The following is a 23,431-nucleotide window of genomic DNA, read 5'->3' as shown; positions in this document are numbered from 1 at the left end:
ATTTAAAATAAGTAAAAGAAGCAAAAGTTGCATTATGAAAGGTGTTCTCACACAGCAAGTAGTTAGGAGCAGGAATGCATTGCCAGAGTTTGTAGTGGAGGCAGCTTCAATTGAGACATTCAAACAAAGCAGATGGTGATTTCAAAAGGAACAAACGAGCAGGATTAGGGAAAGAAGGCAGGTGAATAGCACTAAGTGAACTGGTCATTTAAAGAACTGGCACAGACAGGGTGAGTCAATGACCTCCTGCGAGAAATACTTCATCCTGATACCATGTGTAAAACGTTCCATTTCCTACTCAGTAATCTGTTTTATCTTGCTTGCTTTAACTCTCTTCCACAAAATGAAAATTAGTCAGAGAACTTATTTATTTAGTGTCATGCCTTTACTTTATTTGAAATTTTCTTTAATTTTGAGGTTAGCTGTATATTTTTGTATAATGAATGTTTTGGTATGGGTGAATGGTTTTCCTGCAGTCCTCCACTGAGTTAACAGGTCTTTTGGGTGCAATACTGGTATTTCCACCGACGATCCCTGTGGTTAAATATAGAAAACAAATGGTTATTATTAATAGCCCAGCAGTGTGTTGCAGCTATATTATAATGCTCTCCAGATTCATCCATTCCGACTCTCTGGTCTGGAGTTCAGGTTGCGCAGAGGTACTTTTGCAAATAAAGTCAGAGAGACCCTGGACCGTAATTTCAACTCACTACCACAGTCTCCCTTCTGTAACTCCATTGTGCCTGCATCACTCCATATCACAGTTCAATGAATCAAGAGGCTGAGACAGTGCCTCCTCAATCTTTCTCTGCTTCTGCCCACAAACTATCCAGAAACCCTTCACAATTAGATAAAAGGAGCTATGGCAAATCTATTATAATGATTACTGGTAGGAAGATATTTAGAAGGTGAAAGTTCTATAATTTGGAGATGAGCTGTCCGAGCATTCACAGCTACAATGTGCTGATGGTTTAAAGGGGCACTGTTCACAAGAAAGTATCTATAATAGATTCCACTCTGGAGATTGTGCTGTTCCTGTGCATTAAGGAGTAAAATATGCAAGTTGAAGGACTGCAGCAACAGGTAATGTCTGGTTTCTATGCCACTGGATTTGCAGACTCTAAAAATTAGAAAACATGAAGGAAAAATACCTGTTTATTTCTGAGAGAACAATATCTAAACTTAAGTCCATATTTACAACATCATGGACTTCTCTTTGTGTCACAATACAAATAGGTCCCTTCTTCAAAAGTATTTGCGTAGGTGGCTGGAGCTGATATTAACTTATAGATCTAAGACTGGCCTGCTGATACCACAGTATAACTTCTCCCTCTGTGTTCCTAGCGACCTGTGTGGTCAAACTCTGGAGATGTGTATCCTGGTTTCATTTGACTCCATCTTCACATGTCGTCAGTCCATTTAACGCACACAAAAAAAATTCTGAATGAAAATTTGAAAAGCTGCAAGTTACTTACTCTCGGTAGTTATTGTGATAGCTGGAAACCCCCACAAGGTAGGTCAAGTCCGGAACTTTCCAACTAAAGTAATCATCAAAATAATTGAGATAGTCTGTCCAGGAACACTGATCATTGCAGGCATTGTTTACACGGCAGCAATAGAACTTCCACCTGAGAAAGATAAAGCAGTAAAACAGCAACTTTGACAAGCATTTCAGAAACAATACTGACACCATGTTGGAGTTCTAGATTGGAACGATATGATAACATAAATGACAGAAGTGAAAATCTAAAATTGCTCTGATTGCATCAAATGTCAAAAATGCAGTGAGCTTTTACAGTTTGGTGGGGGACACCATTCTACTGACTGCAGGATGGGCACCAGCTGGAGTTCCAGACTGTTCCCTAAGCAGCAGTGAGCTGGAATGACAGCACCTCCCTCTGAAAGGGACAGCAATGAAGCTACTGGCACTTGCAGTATCATTTATCACACTCTTAAGCACTCACTTCCAGGACAGGATGCACGTTATAGTCCCCTCCCTATTTTAAATCCCTGTCCAGAGCTACCTTCAGCATACCAACCCCATGAACTCAGAGCAGATTGATTTTGAAGCCATCCCAGGGGAATACAGCGATTCATTAGGATTTTCATTGCAATTTCCATTGAATTGACATGGTGCCTGCTTCTCTGTCCAATTGAGGATGATGAATGAGCCCCCAACCTATATGCCTTGTAAATTTTCCTGCCACAGTGCAGAATTCCATGGTATGCGCACAGCAGCAACTGCAGGAAGCTGGAAATTAGAGCATTCCTTTGATCGAGAGGCGTGGGTTCTCCGAGCTGCTGCACTGCTGTACAGCTCAGAGGCAATATTGCTCCTAAAGCTACAGGACAACCTAAATCCCAGCTTTACAGGAGCAGCAAACAAAGGTAATTAAAGGAGAGGGGACTTCAACGTGGGAAAGCAGTTGATGGAAATCCAAAGTAAAACAAAAATTGCTGAAAGGCAGCCTCTGCAAAGAGAGAGAAACAGAATTAACAGTTCAGCTCTGTGACTTTGTATCAGAACAATGTGAAACAACTGTGGCCTTCCCCTTCCTGGAGACCTGTAAGTGAACTCAATCTGGTAACTTGAAGCCAACAGTAATCCTGCACCATTGCTGCTGTGAATGTATTCACTCAGTAATACATTTGTAAAGAATATTTTGATAACCAACAGGAGAGTGAGAGGCATCTTTACCCAATAAATAGTTCGTTTGTGGAACTCGCTACCACATGAAATAGTTAAAATGAATAGTATTGATTTATTTCTGGGGAAGACACATGAGAGTGAAAGGAATGTAATGCTGCTGAAGTTAGATGAAGAGGGGTGAGAAGAGGATAGTATTCAATGTTCGGCCAAATGGCCTTTTTTTTGCTGCAACATCATTATGCTGTAACAGCATAAATGGGGCACATTGTTTTCAGAATTCTGGAATGGGATTATTTTTCTGACATCTTCATATTCTTAATCAGTCTGGCTGCTATATTCAATATATTGTATATTTTAGCTTGGATTTAGAAATATAGAGTATCTCCAAGTAATTATGTTTGTAACAACGTAACATAGAAACTGCATTATAACAGCCAATTAAAGTACTGGAAGACAAGTTTCAACATTGACTTTTTTGTTCACATTAGTAAATGGAAATATCGTACTCAATTGTTTATAAAATTGTCTAGACCTTTGATGCAATAATGCTAGTTTCCAAAATACCTCCTGTCCTCATAATAGTTCTCGTGATAAGCCTCGACGCCACTAATAATGGAGCCAAATGGGCAGTTGAAGGTAAACTCTTCATCAAAGTTGTTCACGTAGTTAGTCCATGAACAAGTTGGCAGCTCACTGAATGTTGTCTTACATTGGAAATCCCACAAGCGATCTTCATAGTAACTGTGATGTTGACTAGAAAGGAAAGCACAAAAAGTATGTTCAGGATAACTTCAGGTGATAGACATCGGTTGAATGTGTGAACTTGACAACTGCCTTTTCACTAAAATATAAATTCAGTTCATTCCACCAACTCAGGTTGCTCCTTTTGCTAGCTGTAAACACACTACATAATTTGAACTAAGGCAGTATTTTGTAAGGTAATGTTCTGAAATGGTTAATTTGGAGACTGTGTTAGGCTCAACCCAATCTGATGATGCCATAAAGTCCTGGGTGAAGAATTGAGTCCAGCCTGAGACACTAAACATGGTCTGATATGTCATCCCTTGCTCCTGATAGTCTCAGTATCACAGAATCAGAGAATCATTCAGTACAGAAAAGGCCCTTCGGTCTATCAGGTCCATATCATTAAAGCCATAATAGGTGGTTGTGATGATGCATAACTAGCCATCAATCTGGTCCCCACCTCAGGCTTCACTGCTTTCGTCAAGTCAACACAGAGATTAAAATCAACCATGACAACTGTATTGCCCTTTGTACACACCTCCATTATTTGCCAATGTTTACTTTGTCAGTGAGCAAACTGTTTGGGGGCCTACAGATGATTCCCACTAATGACTTATTTTGCTTGCTTTTCCTTACTTCCACCCAACCTGATTCAACATTACAATCCAATTAAAACAAAAATACTGTGGATGCTACAAACCTGAAACAAACTGCTTGTAATCCCTCAGCAGAATCTCTTTCATAGTCCTATCTATGTCATTGGCATCTACGTGGACCACAACACACCCACTCCAAGTTCCTTTCCAGGCCAGAAGGGAGGTCCTGAACCTTAGCACTAGGTAGGCAACACAGCCTTCGAGACTCTCTGTCTTTGCTGCAGAGAATTGTATCTATTCCCTGACTATGCTATCCCCTATCACTACTACATCTCTCTTTACTCCCCTGACTTGGATGATACTCTGGACCACAGTGCTTTGGTCAGTTCTCTCATCTTCCCTGCAGTCTATGCCTTTGTCCACACTGAGAGCATGAACCTTGTATCTATTGGTATTGGCTGAAGCTCCACCAAAGCTAAGTTCTGCACCGCTATACTGGCTTTATGTTACAGTAACACACCATTGTCACTGAACACAGACCAAATTAAACTGCCTCCTGTAACATAGTATCCAGTGTTCAACATCCCCCTCCCCAATATGTCACATTGTCTGCAACTTAGCCTCAAGCTCATCAGCTCTGAGCTGGAGTTCCTTGAGCAGACACCACGCTGCAGGTGTGTCACCATGGACCAGCTTCACCAGCTCCCACATACTACAGATGCAACGCATCACCTGCTCAGTCATCATTATTCTACTTAATTAACTTGGACATTAGATACTTCAGAAGTGAATTTCCTAACTGTATTCTTTAGCAGTAATATAGTTTCTTGATCTAAACCACTTGGCCAATCAAAAAAGGCGTGCAAGAAATACCAACCTGTTTTCTTGTGATATCATACTTTGGCTCTGACACATGAAAACATATTGAAGAAGCTCTATATCTCCAGTTTATACCTCCTGCAGTCACTGTTCTTCTTACATTCCTCCCCTCATGAAGTTGCTATCCCTACTCTCTGTCTCATTGTTTTAGAAGTACATGGTTCTCTTCTCTTCCATTTCTTTAGATGATGGTGACTGTCTCTGAATTCCCCTCTCTCCCACTCACGTCACTTAACATGATTTCTTTTTTAATTTTGTCAACTCTTAGCGTCTGTTTTCTTGTTTTGCATCATCATTTTCATTTTAACATCATTTACATATGTTCTCATTGCCAGTCAGTGTAGAATACTGCTTGGAGATAGCAAGAACAGCAGATGCTGGAGTCAGAGTCAATACAGTGTGGAGCTGGAGGAACACAGCAGGTCAGGCAGTAACAGAGGAGCAGGAAAGTCAACATTTCAGATTTACACCCTTCATCAGGACTGGGGAGGGGGAAAGGAGCTGGGAAATAAATAGTTGGGTGTGGGGCTGGGGGAAGATAGGCGGGATGGTGATGGGGGATACAGGTAGGGGATAGTGTGGATTAGTCAGTAGGAAGGGTGGGGCAGATATTTGGGAAAGAAGATAGACAGATTGTGTCAGGTCAAGGAGGCAGGGATGGGAGGGACGGCTGGACATGGAATGAGGCTGAGGGTGGGGACATTTTGAAACTGGTGAATTCTGTGTTAAGGTTTGTATTCCAGACACTCTCTCCCTTTTGTTTCGGTCATGGGAAAGGATCTTGTTCCCCGGGCTTGTGTCCTAGTAGCTTTGTCTCACCCTGACCTCCATCTCTTCAGGGCCTTGGTCAGAGTCTCTCCTGAGGCTCATTCTCTATTTGAGGCCACATTCTCCCAATGTCACTTTACCTTGTCCTCACCTCCTGTCCCTGTTTTTACTTTTAAGCTCAAGATCTGATCCTCCTTTCCCTGTTACACTGCTCCTGGGTCCTCACTCCCCACCTGAATTAGAACTGAAGTCCTCGACTCCACCTATTGGCAGATGTTGGTCAGTGCAGGTAGTCCTGGAACTTCAGCTACCAGATGGAGTTAAGTCAATCTAACAGCACTGTACAGTAAAGCTGAGTAATTTTTGTAAAAGATTTTGAATATACTTAGTGATAGATTCTATTTTGCAACCTATTTCAGCTCAGAACGCAATGTTGCACACGTACGATATAGTAGATATTTTTCCAAGGTGAGAAATGTTCCAAGCAATTTAACTCTGGCTTTAACATTGATTCCTGTGGGAAAAAGTATTTTATTGGAAGTTGTTTCATTTAATATAGTAACACCTTTAAGAGGGGAGTTGCTGCATAGAATTTAAAACCTTCTAAAATCAAGGAAGTGAAGACAACATCACTACAGAGAAAATGTTCAAATCTTATAGACAAAGAAATACAGAGGAATTGATTTGATTTGAAAAGTTTTATGGTCAGAAGATTGGAATAAATTTGTTATCCAATAAGATTAAGGTTTAAAAGATAGCTGATTAGAAACAGCATTGAGATATTGCAGATTGAAAATAGCTTTAAAGGAAGCAGTGTAAATAATCAAAAAGAAGAAAATGGAAGGAAATATAATAAACATTTAATGTCAGTGATACACCAAACAGAAAACAGGATTAGGTATTTTGGAAAAAAAGCAGCTCTTAGGAAACAAAATTGCTTCAAACTTACAAACTAAATCTCAAAATGTTCAAGAAAATATATTATTGTGCAGCCAGTGATGAAAATAAACCACAAAATATAAAAGAAAACATGGACAGTTTTGATAAAGTCCTTCAAGCTTTTGATAATGTTGTCATCTAAGAAACAACAAAATTCTTGAAAGGGCAAGATTTAACTGAAGAGTTCAGAAATCAGAATTTACAACAGACAGACAAAAAGCAAAATACTACAGATGCTGGAAATCTGAAATAAAAACAGAAAATGCTAGAGAAACACAGCATGTCTGGCAGCGTCTGTGGAGAGAAACAGAGTTAATGTTTTGAGTTCAGCATGACTCTTCTTCAGAAGTATGTGACATTTCCTTCCTGTAAAGGTCTTTAATGAACCAGTTGGGCTTTACACAATTGACGGTGGTACCATTAGGTTAATTTTCTTTATTCCAGATTTGCCATGATGGGATGTGAACCCATACACTGAGATATGAGCCTGGGGTTTTGGAATACTAGTCCAGTAATATTAACATTGAGTAACTGTCTCCCCAACAATTTTGCTAGAGCTTGTTAATGGTGACATTCATCCCATCAATTTTAAGCTTGATATAGAACTCAATGTCACTATTTTATCAGCTCAAATACTATAGCTGAAGGAACAGCAGTTACAAATTACAATTGTTGGTCAAGGGGCCACTAGTAGAAGACCACACTGGGTTTCCTAGAGTCATGGCAGATCCCAAAGAAATGAAAGAATCTACTGACATTGCCTATGCTGGCATTAGCAAATTGTTTCTTACTGTCTATAGGAAGGAAACTATGATTGTACTAGGAAGGTGGAAATGGTTTCTATTCCAAGCATCACCAAAGAAACTTTAGATAAAAGATTGGCAAGGCTTTCCAAGAAGCAAATACTGAAAGCAAAAATGAGGAGTACAACATACTTGAGCTCATTGGGAAAATGTTAATTGAAGTTATTCAAGTAGTCAAAAAGACTGGAGATTAAATTGATACAACAGAATTGACTTTAATGCCGGATGGGGAGCCAAGACAAGCTGAAGAGCATCATTTCAATCTATTATCCTCGAAAGAAGTATTCTCAGTCCCAGTGACAGAAATATTGCTGAGTAAGCAGCAATTACCCAAAAACATGATTGAAGATGTGAACACGTTCAATTCACCAGGAAAACGTCCAACTCACTCCACAAGTGGAAGTAATGAGCTTACAGATATGGAGTAAAAATGAAGATAAGCAGCATGTAAACTAGAAGCCAGACCACTGTTCATAGATTCAGGGCATGGTCAAAAAATCCAGATCTTGCAAGGACAAAAGTACTTGTTTCAACAGAGCAGCAGTCTTCCATGATGGACATTCGTGGAATTAAAGTCCACCATGCAGGGCTGCCTGAAGGCCAAATAGAATAAGGGAATTGGTGATGGTTATTGCTAAAGGAGGGATAATTGGGCAAGACCTGTGTGCATATAAGGGGAATGACTTAATAGTCAGCGTTGTTGGAGTTGTGTGATATGGACAAATTATAAATATTAAAAAGCCTCTTTGTGGCATATTCTTGTAGACTTAACAGGTTTCTATGAGATTATTGTGGGTGATCTTTGGTCACTTACCTGCTAACTGACCCTATTGTACTAAATGAGGCACAGGTAAAAAGCAGTTTATCATCAAACTCATTCAACCAGCGACTATCTGAAATACAAGACACTCATTAAATACATATGATTTTCTAATTCACTGACATGATGCATCATAAGAAAAAATGCATTCATACAGCATATCATTTCATATAATGTTATGTTAAAAATTGATTTGATGTAATTGACATGATTACACTGAAAGTTCACTATCAGACATGATTGACAAAGCTATGTACAATTTTCCATTTCCTAAGTATTGAAAATAATGCTAATATGTTGAGTTAATTGTACAGGAATCCAAAAATCAGATTCTTACAATGCAGTTAAACTTTTGCAATTAAACCATCCCTCCTTAGATGCTAAGATGATATTCACACTATCAGTGGCAAGAAGCTAAAATACAGGCATTGGCATCTCATTCATTTTTTTCACACATGAGATGTGGGTGTCACCACCTGGAGCTGCATTCATTGTCCATCCCTAGTTAGTCTTGAGAAGGTGGTGGTAAGCTGCCTTCGTGAACTACAATCCATTTGGTGTAGGTAGACTCACATCATTAGGGAGAGAGTTTCAGGATTTTGACCTAGCAACACTGAAGGAGTCAGGATATGTTTCCTGAGTCAGGATGGTAATTGCTTAATAGCGATCTTACAGCGTGTGGTGTTTCCTTGGTATCTGCTGCCCTTGACCTTCTAGATGAAAGCAGTAGGTTTGGAAGGTGCTGTCTTTGGAGCCTTTGTGAATTTCTGCAGTGCATCTTGTAGATGATACACATTGTTGCCACTGAGCATCAAAACTGGAGGGACTGAATGTTTGTGAATGTGATGCCAATCAAGTGGACTGCTTTGTCCTGGATAGTGTCAAACTTCTTGTGTGTTATTGGAGCTGGACTCATCCTGGTAGGTGGACGGTATTCTATCACATTCCTGACCTGTGCCTTGTAGATTGTGTTCAGGCTTTGGAGAGACACTAGGTGAGTTACCCACTGCAGGATTCTTCACCACTGACCTTCTCTTGTTGCCAAATGTTTTTCTATGGCTGGTCCATTTCAGTTTCTGGTTGTTGGTAATCTCCAAATTGCTGATGGTGGAGGATGCAGTGATGATAATGAATAACAATGGGCAAAGGTTAGATTTTCTCTTGTTGGAGATGGTCATTGCCTGGCACTTGTGTGGTGTGAAAGATACTTGCCACTTATCAGCCCAAAACTGGATATTGTCCAGGTTTTACTGCATTTGGACATAGAGTCCTCCATCTTATTACCCAACCTATCAAAGGCATTTGACAAAGGTGCCTGATGTTCCTATGTGTCTCTCTGCAGTTGACTACATGATGTGTGTACTCAAGATCAGAGGCATGTCTTCTGTGTAGGACTCAGCAGGTGTTTGGTTTACAGAGTCCTCCGAGTATCACAAACCAGGGTGAGAGATGTCTGTCAGTGATGTGTCCTGCATTCTATAATCTATCCACCAAGGTGGATGTCTCTGTGTTGCTGGAGGGTGTAGTAAATACCTTGCCATTGCATCTTCTGAGCTATCAAAGGCTTCCTCTTCAGAGAACGTGCTGGTCTGGGTGCGTTCGTGGTTGCAGAAGAGAAGAGAAAGAATGAATTGATGAAGATGCAGAATAGCTTCCACATGTCAATGTGTTGTTCTCATCTGACTGTGTTTCTAGCCAATTCCTGCCTTCATAGAATCCCTACAGTGTGGAAAGAGGCCATTCAGCCCAACAAGTCCACACCGACACACACACCCCCAACCCTATTCCTGTAACCCCGCATTTCCATGGCTAATCCACCTAACCTACACATCTTTGGACTGTGGGAGGAAACAGGAGCACCCAGAGGAAACCCACGCAGACATGGGGAGAATGTGCAAACTCCACATAAACAGTTGCCCGAGGCTGGAATTGAACTGGGGTCCCTGCCACCGTGAGGCAGCAGTGCCAACTGCTAAGTCACCGTGCCGCTTCCTTTTGTCACAGAATGGGCTTGGCCTTCCCTGGCCAGTTCACTTCCTCAAAGGGGGTGAGGACCTTTATGTCTGGCACATTTCTGCCAGTCTTAGCCTTTCGGCACAGCTGTGAATCTACTTCTTCTGCAATGAGATAAAGAGAAGGGTAAAGTGTGATGAAATTGGCGCAGGAACAGTCTTTGAGTATGGAAAGAGGAGTGGTGAGTAGTCCCCAGTAAGTAAGTTGGAAGGCCAGAGGGCGCAAAGGGTTAGCTGTTTGAGAGGATGGTGTGAGTCTGAGTCCTTGAGTGCTAATCGTACATGAATTCCAGAGGTGAGGTGAGAGTGACAGCCCTTGACATCAAGGCTGCATTCAACCAAGTGTGGTATCAAGGAGCCCTAGCAAAACCGGAATCAAATGGGTGTCGGGGGCAAACTTTCTAGTGGTTGCAGTCATACCTGGCACGTAGGAAGTTGATTGTGGTTGTTGAAGATCAGTCATCTTAGTTCCAGGACATCTCTGCATAAGTTCCTCAGGGTAGTGTCCTAGGCCCAACCATCTTTAGCTGCTTCATCAATGACCTTCCGTTCATCGTAAGGTAAGAAGTGGGGATGTTCGCCAATGATTGCACAATGGTTCAGGACCATTTACAACTCCTCAGATACTGAAGCAGTCCATGTTCAAATGCAACATCTGGACAATATCCAGGCTTGGGCTGACAAGTGGCAAGTAACATACACGCCACACAAATGCCAAGCTATGACCATCACCAATAGGAGACAATCTAAGCACTGCCACTTGACATTCAATGGTATTACCATAACTGAATCTCCCAGTATCAATATCCTGGGGGTTATCATTGTTCAGAAACACAAATGGACTCACCACATAAACACAATGGCTACAAGAGCAGTTCAGAGGCTAGGAACACTGCGGCGAGTAAATCACCTCCCAACTCTCCAAAGCCTGTCCACCATCTACCATGCACCAGACAGGAGTGTGATGGAACTCCCCACTTGCCTGGATGAGTGCAGCACCAACAACACTGAAAAAACTTGACACCATCCAGGACAAAGCAGCCCGCCTGATTGGCACTACACCCGCAAGCATTCACTCCCTCCACCACCGACGCTCAGCAGCAGCAGTGTGTACTATCTACAAGATGCACTGCAGAAATTCACCAAAGATCCTCAGACAGCACCTTCCAAACCTATGACCATTTCTGTCTAGAAGGACAAGAGCAGCAGAAACATAGGAACACTACTATCTTCATGTTCCCCTCCAAGTCACTCACCATCCTGACTAGGCGATATATCGCTGGCTCCTTTGCTGTCACTGGGTCAAAATGCTGGAATTCCCTCCCCAATGGCATTGTGGGTCAACCCACAGGAGGTGAGTTCAAGAAGGCAGCTCACCACCACCTTCTCAAGGGCAACTAGTGATGGGCAATAAATGCTGACCAGCCAGTGACACCCACATCCCACGAATGAGTAAAAAAAAGATACTGAGGTTTGCAGGCTTTGTGCCTTTGTAAAATGCCTGTGCAGTGGCAGAATGAGACTCAGTGATGCCCCTGAAAGTGTCAGGTAGTAGAGAGAAAATGGTGCCACTGACCCTTGTGAATTGCTGGGGATCATTCACATTCTATAGCACTGCTTTCTGTTCCTTTGGTGCAGCTCAGTGACACTGATAGTGCTGTGATCTCAGCCCAGGCTGCAGGGCTCTGATAAGATTGCCTCCTGTTAAAAGGACTTGGGAAGAGAATGGACCTTCACTTGGTGACCCCGTCCAGTAGTGTCTACAGTGCAGCACTGGTGAATCTGTGAGCCAGCTTCCAGTCCTTAGCGATCATTTCTGAGCTTTTGCAGATGACCACCACATGCCCCATGAAGCTCCTGGTATGCAGTGTCTGAAGTAGTGTCCATCTGGCCTTCAAATGTGGCACTAGAGCCTCTGATAACAAAAGGCCCTGCCAGTGTTGAGAACTTCTGCCTATTCACAACATGATTTGCCAAGTAACTCGCACCACATTTCACTTCATTGATATTGAGCAGAGAAGCATGTATGATAACTTGCTCTCGGTATTAGTAGACAGAACACGACCTAACACACTCGGTTACATCATTCAACTTCAAACCAGAGAATCTCAAACTCTATTTCCAACATACCTAAACCTTTTACCATCTTGCACAATTTGAAGTGCATTAACTTTACACGTTCAAATAGTTGAATCAGGATAAAAAAAAACTTTGAAAAATAGCTCCAAACATTCTGCTGTCTCAAACATAAAGCACACATGTGACAGTTGATCATTACTGTCTCACAGCTCCCATAGCATATGTGGAAATAAAAAACTGAAAACTGCGGATGCTAGAAATCAGAAATAAAAAAAGAAATTGCTGGGAAGGCTCAGCAGGTTTGGCAGCATCTGTGGAGAGAAAGCAGAGTTAATGTTTTGAGTTCAGGGACCCTTCCTCAGGACTGATGGTAGCGAGTAAAATATCAGCTTATATGCAGAAGATAGGGTGGGGTAGGGAGTAAGGAGTAAACAATAGGTAGGGATAGAGCCCAAAGAGAGAAAAGAACAGATGGATAGACAAAGGAGTGGATAACAATCTGGCTGGGAGAATGAATAGCTATTCGTGGACAACTAGTGGCTAGTGTGTAATAGCAGACTACATGATAGCGTAGACTAGGTAACCATTTCGCCAAGTCTACATCAGTGAGACCAAACGTAGACTAGGTGACTATTTCGCTCAGCATCTTTGTCTGGCCTGAAGTGGCCAGCCTAACCTCCTGGTCACCCCCCATTTCAAACCCCCACACCAACCACTACCCCTGTGACATGTCTGTCCTCGGCCTCCTCCAATGTTGCAGTGAATCAGATTGCAAATTTGAGGAACAATACTTTATCTTCCACCTGGGCACCATACAGCCCAGAGAACTCAACATTGAGTTCTCCAATTTCAAATAACCATACCACCCATCCCCCAACTCCCTTTCCAGCCCACCTCCTACTGTCCATCCCACCTCCTGACCCTCCCTTCCAGCCACCAACCAGATTCAACCTTCCCATCGACCAACCAGGTCACACCTACTACCTGCGTCCACCTTTCACCATCCATCCCCCCACCATCTTTATCTGCAGCTCCCCCAACTCCCATATTCAGTCCTGAAGAAGGGTAATACCCAAAACATTAACTTCTCCTTTCCTCCAAATGCTGCCTGGCTTGCTGTGTTCTTCTAGCCTCCTGTATCTCTGCCTTGTGAAAACAAGGCCTGGGGTGTGGGCTTTGGGGTAAGCACATGTGAGGTGCCTCAAGCCCTAAAATTGTTGAACTTGATATTGAGTCCAGAAGGTTGATGAGTTCCCAAGTTGAAAATAATGTGCTTTTCTTCCAGCTTGCGCTGAGCTTAGCTGGAACACTGCACCAAGCTTGAGACAAAGATGTTGGCCAGGGAACAGGGTGGTATGTTGCAAAGGCAGGCAATGGGAAGCTCAGGGTTCTTTTTGTGGACAGAACATAGGTGTTCTGTGAAGCAGTCACCCAGGTTATGCTTAGTTTTCTCAGTGTAGAGGAGACCACATTGTGCGCAGCAAATTCAGTAGACTAGATTGTGGGACTTTACCTAAGTGTCGTTTCATCTGGAAGTTGTGTTTGGGCCCTTGGATCCTGGGGAAGTAGGAAGTAAAGAGGCAGGTGTTACACCTTCTACAATTGCAGGGGAAGGTGTCATGGGGCTGTGGGAGGGACCTTGGGAGTGAAGGAGGAGTAGACCAGGGTTTCCCAGAGGGAATGGTCCCTGTGGAAGGCTGACAGGGGAGGGGAAGGGAATGCATGTCTGGTGGTGGCATCCTGCCAGGAATCCACATGTGACCATCGATCATTGCTGAGCCATACAAATTAAGAAGCATCACACAGGTAAAGGATAATCCTATGTTCACAGAAGAGAACACCAGCATGTGTGTTCATGCACTAGGATACAATATTCACATTTTACTTTGGATGATAAAGATTTATAGGGACTCACCAGGATGTTTGATGTCATTGGGTTTTTGTGCTGGAAAAGATAATATTGAGTTTACATTAAAGTGAGATGAAATCAGTTGAAAATCTCTAATTCCCTTCAAAGTATAGTATAGTGAAACCAAATTTCATACAGTGAGGGTTTTCTCCCATGTGACAAACTGACAACTGCAAGCAGAATACAAGGACTATCATGGATTGTTTCATATTTGAATACTTAGTTGTTGGCTATCAGTACTAGGGCAGTCATAGCTCTAATGTAAATGTGCATTCACTATCCAACTACCAACTTGTAATCCTCATTGCTAAGTGAACATGTAACTAATACAGTCCTGCTACAAAAACTCACATCCCTCCCAGTCAGTGTAACCTCACAGTGCACCTATTATCCTCTTCACTGAATATTACAGGAATAATTCACAGATTTAATGGGTTCCATTAGTACAAAACAAGCATTGGATTTCCATTATTTATTTCCATCCTAAATGAGAATGTATACTTTATTTTCTCCCTTTAACAGAGATTTCCTGGACTATGCCAAGATTGCATCTGTAAAATCTTGTGGCTGAATTATGAGTGGAACATAGGCACTGTACAGAATAGAGATGGTTCCACATTGGCTACACTGGACAATTTGTGCAAATTAGGCTTTAATCCAGCCAAATCAAATAGTCTCCTGTCTAAAGGAGGCTTTAAGCATCGTCTGCAAAATTAGTTTAGGGATTCTCATTCTAATTCCCAGGAGCTACTAGCACACAAATCATTATTAACAAACCAGTTTTAATTCAACATTTCATTGAAAGGAGCCACAAGACTGGCTGGGTGGGTTGTGGAAATATTACACTGGGGTCATAAAACATTTCCTTTTCCATTTACCTGGAGATGATCCATGGACTCCAGCAATGACAATAAGTAGAAGGCCCAGTGTCTTCATTGCTTCTGATCAAAGAGCTGACTCTGACAGGTCAACACAGGTGTAGAAACACCTAGCACTAGCCCTTATATTCCCAGAAATATCACTATCAGCTGCATTTTTAAATTTCTAATCAGCGAGGTGAGTCTGAGCTTCAAAATACCATTAGCTGCAGGTGCTGGTGAGAAAATGACCAGAAGCACAATCTTTTTAAAATAGCTTGGCCAAAGAAAATAGAACATGTGTTTTCTTTCTTGGAACCAGACCGCATACCCAAATCTGATCTTGCCAGTAACATGTAAAATGACTGAATTCACTCATTTTTCTAACAGTATAGCCTGGTAATATAATCTTTCTCCCCCAAATAATTTACATTTTATTTCCTTGAAATTTCAAGTCAACTTCTGCTCATTTCATTAGGGTGAAGGATACCAATTTTGAAGAATGTAACACTAACAATTTTTCTTCGAAACTATCTTCATAATATACATTCCCAGATTAGATACAAGATGGATTATGGTTCCCTCTATAATGCTCTGTTACAGATTAGGCTTGGTCCACATACATTTTCTGTAAAGGATCACTTCCACAGGCAAATTCATAGAATTATAGTGCAGAAAGAGGCCATTTGACCCATCAAATCCTCACTCATCCTCCAAAGAGTGAAATTGTTGAACTGAATATTGAGCACAGAAGGCTGTAGAGTTCCCAATCGGAAAATAAGATGCTGTTCTTCCAGCTTGCACTGAACTTTGCTGGAGCACCACAGCAAGCCTGAGGCAGAGATGTTGGCCAGGGGGAACACAGTGATGTGTAGAAGCAGTGGGCAACTTGAATCGCAGGGTCTTTTTTGTGAACAGAACATAGGTGCTCTGCGAGCAGCACCTAGTCTATTGTGAGCACTGAATGCAGTAGACTAGATTGAGTGAAGTACAGGTAAAGCACTGCTTCACCTGGAAGGTATGTTTGTGCCCTTGCATACTGAGGAGGGAGTAAATGGACACGTGTTACACGTTCTGCAGTTGCAGGGGAAGGTGCCATGAAGCTGTTGAGGGACCATGAGAGAGAAGGAGGAGTGGACCAGGGTGTCCCGGAGGGAATGGTGCCTGCAGAAGGCTGTCAGGGTAGGGGAATATGTGCCTGGCGGTGGCATCCTGCTGGGAGTACCCACATGACCATTAATTATTGCTGAGCTTTACAAGTGAAGAAGCATCACATGGATAAAGGATAATCCTATGTTCACAGAAGAGAACACCAGCATGTGTGTTCATGCACTAGGATACAATAGTTACATTTTACTTTGGATGTTAAAGATTTATAGGGACTCACCAGGATGTTTGATGTCATTGGGTTTTTGAGCTGGAAAAGATAATATTGAATTTACATTAAAGTGAGATGAAATCACTTGAAAATCTCTTAATCCTTTTAAAGTATAGTATAGTGAAACCAAATCTCATACTGTGAGGGTTTTCTCCCATGTGACAAACTGACAACTGCAAGCAGAATGCAAGAACTAGCATGGATTATTTTATATTTCAATACTTAGTTGTATCCTTTTAGTACTGAGGCAGTTGTAGCCATAATATAAACATGCATTCATTATCCAAGAGCTGAAACCCTAATCGATATGTAAAAGTGTAACTAGGATACAGTCCTGCTATGAATACCCACATTCCTCCCAGTCAGTGTAACCTCATATTGTGCACCTGTTAGCCTCTTTAATGAGGATTATGGGGAATATGTCAGAGAGTCATAGCATCATAGAGAGGTACAGCAATAAAAACAGGCACTTCAGCTGGACATAACCATGCCGATCAGATACCCTAAATTAATCTAATCCCATTTGCCAGCATTTGGCTCAAATCACTCTAAACCCTTCCTATTCATATACCCATCATGTACCTCGCCTTTTATTTGTTGTAATTGTACCAGCATCCACCACTTCCTCTGGCAGCTTATTACATACATGCACCACCCTCTGCGTGAAAAAGTTGTCCCTTAGGTCCCTTTTAAATCTTTCCTGTCTCACCTTAAACCTATGCCCTCTAGTTTTGGACTCCCCTATCCTGGCGAAAGGATATTGACTATTCATGCTATCCATACCCTTCATGATTTTATAAACCTCTCTAAAGTCACCCCTCAGCCTCTGATGCTCCAAGGAAAATAGCCCCAGCCTATTCAGCCTCTCCTTATAGCTCAAACTCTCCAACCCTGGCAAAATCCTTGTAAATCTTTTTTGAACACGTTCAAGTTTAACAGCATCTTTCCTATAGAAGAGAGACCAGAATTGAATGCAATGTTCCAAAAGTGGCCTAACCAATGTCCTGTACAGCCACATGACCTCCCAACTCTTCTAATCAATGTGCTGACCAATAAAGGCTAGTGTATCAATGCCTTCTTCCCTACCTTGTCTACCTGTGACTCTACTTTCAAGGAACTATGAACCTGCACTCCAAGGTCTTGTTGTTTGGCAGCAGTCCCCAGGATCTTACCATTAAGTGTGTAAGTCTTGCCCTGATTTGCCCTATCAAAATGCAGCACCTCACAGTTATCTGGATTAAACTCTCCCTGCCACTTCTCAGCTCATCTTATCAAGTTCCTGTTCTACTCTGAGATAACCTTCTTCGCTGTCCACTACACCACCAATTTGGGTATCACCTGCAAATTCACTAAATCATCCCTCCTAACATCCAAATCATTTATATAAATAAGTGGTGGACCCAGCACTGATCCTTGCGGCACACCACTGGTCACCAGTCCAAAAAGCAACCCTCCACCACCACCCTCTATCTCCTATCTTTCAGCCAATTTTGTATGCAATTGGCTAGTTCTCCCTGTATTTCAGGTGATCTAACCTTGCTACACAGTCTACCAAGCGGAACCTTGTCGAAAGTCTTACTGAAATCCATACAGACAACATCCATCACTTTGCCTTCATTAAGCCGCTTCATCACTTCTTCAAAAAACTCAATTGAGTTAGTGAGGCATGGTTTCCCATGCACAAAGCCATGTTGACTATCCCTAATTAGTCCTTGCCTTTCCAAATACATGTAAATCCTGTCCCACAGGGTTCCCTCCAACAACTTGCCCACCAATTGCAGGCTTACCGGTCTATAGTTCCCTGGCTTTTCCTTACCACCTTTCTTAAATAGTGGCGCCAGATTAGCCAACCTTCAGTCTACTGGCACCTCAACTGTGGCTATCAACGATACAAATATCTCAGCAAGGGCCCAGCAACTACTTCCCTAGCTTCCCAAACTGTTCCAGAGTACATCTGGTACAGTCCCGGGGATTTGTCCACTTTTAGGAATTAAGTCACAGATTTAATGGTTTCCATTAGTACAAAACAAGCATTCAATTTCCATCATTTATGTCCCTCTCAATGAGAATGCATACTTTATTTTCTCCCTTTAACAGAGATTTCCTTGACTATGGCAAGACTGCATCTGTAAAATCTTGTGGCTGAATTATGAGTGGAACATAGGAGGCGCTGTACAGAATAGAGATGGTTCCACATTGGCTACACTGAACAATTTGTGCCAATTAGGCTTTAATCCAGCCAAATCAAACAGTCTCCTGTCTAAAGGAGGCTTTAAGCATTGTCTGCAGAATTAGTTTAGGGATTCTCATTCTAATTCCCTGGAGCTACTAGCACACAAATCATTATTAACAAACCAGTTTTAATTCAACATTTCATTGAAAGAAGCCACAAGACTGGCTGGGTTATGGAAATGTTACACTGGGGTCATAAAACATTTCCTTCTCCATTTACCTGGAGATGATCCATGGACTCCAGCAATGACAATAAATAGAAGGCCCAGTGTCTTCATTGCTTCTGATCAAAGAGCTGACTCTGACAGGTCAACACAGGTGTAGAAACACCTAGCACTAGCCCTTATATTCCCAGAAATATCGCTATCAGCTACATTTTTAAATTTCTAATCAGCGAGGTGAGTCTGAGCTTCAAAATACCATTAGCTGCAGGTGCTGGTGAGAAAATGACCAGAAGCACAATCTTTTTAAAATAGCTTGGCAGAAGAAAATAGAACATGTGTTTTCTTTCTTGGAACCAGACCGCATACCCAAATCTGATCTTGCCAGTAACATGTAAAATGACTGAATTCACTCATTTTTCTAACAGTATAGCCTGGTAATATAATCTTTCTCCCACAGATAATTTACATTTTATTTCCTTGAAACTTCAAGTTAACTTCATCTGCTCATTTCATTAGGGTGAAGGATATCAATGTTGAAGAATGTAACACTAACAATTTTTCTTAGAAACTATCTTCATAACATAAATTCCCAGATTAGGCATAAAATGCATTACGGTTCCCTCTATAATGCCCTGTTACAGTTCAGGCTTGGTCTGTAAAGGATCACTTCCACAGGCAAATTCATAGAATTATAGTGCAGAAAGAGGCCATTTAGCCCATTGAGTCTGCACTCACCCTTCAAAAGCATCCCACCCAGATCCACCACCCCATCCACATAATCACACATTTCCCATGGCTAACCAACCTAACCTGTACATTCTTAGACACTACAGGGCAATTTCCCATGGCCAATCCACATAACGTGCATATCTTTGGACTGTAGGAGGAAACCCACGCAGACGTGGGAAGAACATGCAAACTTCAGACAAACAGTTGTCTGAGGTTGATGTTGAAGCCAGTTCCCTGGTGCTGTGAAGCAGCAGTCCTAACCACTGTGATGCCATGCCGGCCTGACCATTCACACGGTCCACGAATTTATTTCATTTTTGAGATGCAGAACAAGTAGCATGGCTTACTATTTCTCAACCAAAGCTCATACAAGATTCCATATTAGCTGTGTTATAAATGACAAGGTAATCATTAAGCAAAAGATGAAAAAGTTATAGATTTCACTAGATTAAAACTGTGTACAACTTATTTGAAAAGTATATGATTGCATTAGAAGCAGTTCAGAGATTCATTCCCAGGATGAAGCTTATGAAGTAAAGTGAAACAAGTTGGGCCTTTACACATTGGACTTTAGACAAATAGGATATAATCTTTTTGAAATATACAAGATCCTGAGGGGACTTGACAGTATCAGAACTAAGAAAGTTTAAGCTCTCAGATTTGTGAGAAGTTCATGGTGGCAGACTTGTAAAGAGCTTATCAAATTGCCTCCACTATCCATAGCAAAGAAAGATCAGGATTAAGCCAAGTACAAATCTAAAGAGTTAGGTAAGGTGTATTTCTCTGGACCTGCATCTCAGTAACTGATAATGTCAGGAAATATTGGGTTGAAACTTCGTTTTGCTGTTTTGGATCTTGCTAACATTCTTCTATATTTGCATAGATTATTTTTTTCTTCTGTAATAAACTTGTGTTCTCCTGCTAAGGAAAATCTACAGGCTTGTGAGAAATTGTCTCAGTTTAAAAGAGCATGACACAAAGCTCATGCTGGCAATAAGGAAACACAATCTCATTTACGGAAAAAGTTCAAATCAACATGAACCAAATCAATTCTTTGGATCAATCTACTTTTCAAAAGGATTAGACCTGAAGCTCGTTTAAGTAATTGAATGTACTGAAGATACCTACAGCACAAGATGTATAATTTACAAAGGTGTATTCTGAATTTTGCCCCATAGTATCTTCTCTTTAAGATCATATCTGTGAAGGCACAGTGTATATATGGCAAGAAGATCATTTGCACGTTTTTCAATCTCTCAAAAATGTGTTCTTTAATATTATTTGTATTGATATTAACATAATTCAATATTATTATCTAAGCTCACCATGTAGGAAGCAGATGCATCCTAGAAAGGCCTTGGAGTGTGTCTGCTCAGGTTGGGAAGCCTATTGCATTTGGTTCTTACACCCATACAACAACTCAAGCAAAATACTTCAACATCGAACAGGAAACTCTGAATCTCGTCTTTGGAATACAAACATTCCACATTTCTGTTCAGTGACCATTTAAATGGTCATACAGATCACAAAGGTTTGGAAATGGTATTTTGAAAGATCTCATAAGTGCACCTCCAAGGTATGATTTCAAAGTACAATTCAATCCAGGTTTACAATTGACTCTTTCCGAAGCTCTTAAGGAACTTCTAAATCCCACTTAAAATAAAGTTGTTTGTTTAGACCTCAAAATAGATATTATTTAAATCAATGAGTTTCAACATCTCTCTCATACATTTTGGTCGCGTCTGAGCAGACAGATTACATTAGATGACAACAAGATACAACAGCTCAAAATAACCATCATCAGTAGTTGGCTGAACATTCATAATAGGGCCCAGAGCAAGCACTATCTTCCTGGCCATTTAAAGCTAAAATAGGACTGTAACTTTTAAAAGGTAAACATGTCTTAATTCCACAAGATCTACATCAAGCCATGCTAGACCTTATGCATATAGGTCACAGGAGTACGAAAACCAAGCCCAAGAATTTGACAGGTAATTGCCTCAATAAGAACTAATCAAATTGTGTGAAATAAGTTGATTCCATTAAACTCAACAGTAAAGAGAACCTTTCCTTCCACACAAAATCCTTTCTGAGCCATGGTACAAGATTTTATTTTTATTCCCTCGTGGGATGTGGGCGTCACTGACTGGCCAGCACTGATTGCCTGTCGCTAGGGCCCTTGAGAAGGTGACGGTCAGTTGCCTTCTTGAACCACTGCAGTCCCTACGCTGTAGGTAGACCCACAATACTATTAGGGAGGGAATTCCAGGATTTTTGCCTAGTGACAGTGAAGGAAAAGCGATATATTTCCAAGTCAGGACTGTGAGTGGCTTGGAGAGGAACTGTCAGATGATAGTTCTCCCACGTGTCTGCTGCCCTTTTCCTTCTAAATAGAAGTGGTTGTGGGTTTGGAAGGTGCTCTCTGAGGATCTTTGGTGAATTTCTGCAGCGCATCTTGTAGATAGTACATACTGCTGCTACTGAACGTTGTTGGTGGAGGGAGTGGATGCTTGTGGATGTAGTGTAAATCAAGTGGGTTGTTTTGTCCTGGATGGTGTCAAACGCGAGTGTTGTTGGAGTTTCACCCATAAAGGTAAGTAAGGAGTATTCCATCACACTCCTGGCTTGTGCCTTGTAGATAGTGGACAATCTTTGGGGAATCAGGAGGTGAGCTATTTGCTGCAGTATTCCTAGCTTCTGACCTGTTCTTGTGGCCACTGCTTTTGTGTGGGGAGTCCAGTTGAGTTTCTAGTCAATGGTAACCCCCCAGGATGTTGACAGTGGGAGATTCAAGGAGGAGGTGACAGCCTAGTTGAATTATCGCTAGACTATAATCCAAAGATCCAGAAAATATTCTGGGTACCTGGATTTGAATAGCATCATGGCAGATGGTGGAATTTGAATTCAATAAAAATCTGGAATTAAGTGTCTAATGATAACCCCACGAAACCATTGTTAGTTGTTGGAAAAACCTGTCTGGTTCACTAACGTCCTTTAGGGAAGGGTGCTTACCTGGTCTGGCCTACATGTGACTCCAGAGCCACAGCAACGTGCTTGTCACTTAACTGCCCTTTGCTTAATTAGGGATGCCCTCATCCAATGAGTGAATTTTTAAAAAAATTCAGTGATGGTAACACCATTGAATGTCAAATTGTGGTGATTAGATTGTCGCTTATTGGAGATGGTCATTGCCTGGCATTTGAGTGGCGCGAATGTTACTTGCTACTTGTCAGCCTAAGCCCGAATATAATCCAGATCCAGTGGTACTTGAACATGCACTGCTTCAGTATCTGAGGAATCGCAAATGGTGTTGAACATTGTGCAATCATCAGCAAACATCCCACTTCTGATCTTATGATGGGGGTGGGGTGGGGGCAGAGATGTTCATTGATGAAGCAGCTGAAGATGGTTGGGCCTAGGACACTACTCTGAAGAACTCCTACACAGATGTCCTAGAGCTGAAATGACTGGCCTCCAACAACTACAACCATTTTCCTATGGGCCAGGTATGATTCCAAGCAGCAGAGAGTTTGTCCCCTAATACCCATTGATTTCAATTTTGCAAGAGCTCCTTAGTGTCATACTTTGTTGAATGTGGCCTTGATGTCAAGGATGGACACACTCACCTCAACACTAGAATTCAGCTCTTTTGTCCATGTTTGAACTAAGGCTGTAATGAGATCAGGATGAGTGGCCCTGGTGGAACCCAAACTGGATATTATCACACAACTGATATTTTCCATTTCCAAGGACACAATTACATTTTGCCATGAAGTATTTCACCAAATTCCCTTTTGTGAAACCGATAAAAGATACCACTAATGTAGTGGATGCTGAGACACTGACTGCCATATTCAGTATTTCAGTGTTCC

General features: G+C 41.6%; 1 protein-coding gene across 3 annotated transcripts; it reads right to left on the bottom strand.

Annotated features, from left to right (window-relative positions):
- Window positions 1-366: 366 nt before the first annotated feature.
- Window positions 367-18,991, bottom strand: LOC109925081 (hemagglutinin/amebocyte aggregation factor-like). Of its 3 annotated transcripts, XM_048607777.1 has the most exons (7): window positions 18,887-18,991; window positions 16,444-16,473; window positions 14,206-14,235; window positions 8,194-8,272; window positions 3,215-3,403; window positions 1,476-1,628; window positions 367-534 (listed from the first exon to the last, which is right to left on the bottom strand). In XM_048607777.1, the coding sequence occupies exons 1-7, from the start codon at window positions 18,942-18,944 to the stop codon at window positions 489-491; spliced, it is 585 nt and encodes a 194-aa protein (XP_048463734.1). In that variant the 5' UTR covers window positions 18,945-18,991; the 3' UTR covers window positions 367-488. The 3 variants fall into 3 exon arrangements, with proteins under 3 accessions (XP_048463734.1, XP_048463735.1, XP_020380652.1); XM_048607778.1 differs by lacking the exon at window positions 14,206-14,235; XM_020525063.2 differs by lacking the exons at window positions 16,444-16,473; window positions 18,887-18,991 and adding an exon at window positions 15,078-15,211.
- Window positions 18,992-23,431: the final 4,440 nt, after the last annotated feature.

Source organism: Rhincodon typus, chromosome 18 (genome assembly GCF_021869965.1).
Source record: "Rhincodon typus isolate 14 chromosome 18, sRhiTyp1.1, whole genome shotgun sequence".
In the NCBI taxonomy this organism is placed as follows: Eukaryota; Metazoa; Chordata; class Chondrichthyes; order Orectolobiformes; family Rhincodontidae; genus Rhincodon; species Rhincodon typus.
This window is presented reverse-complemented; position numbering and strand designations above follow the sequence as displayed.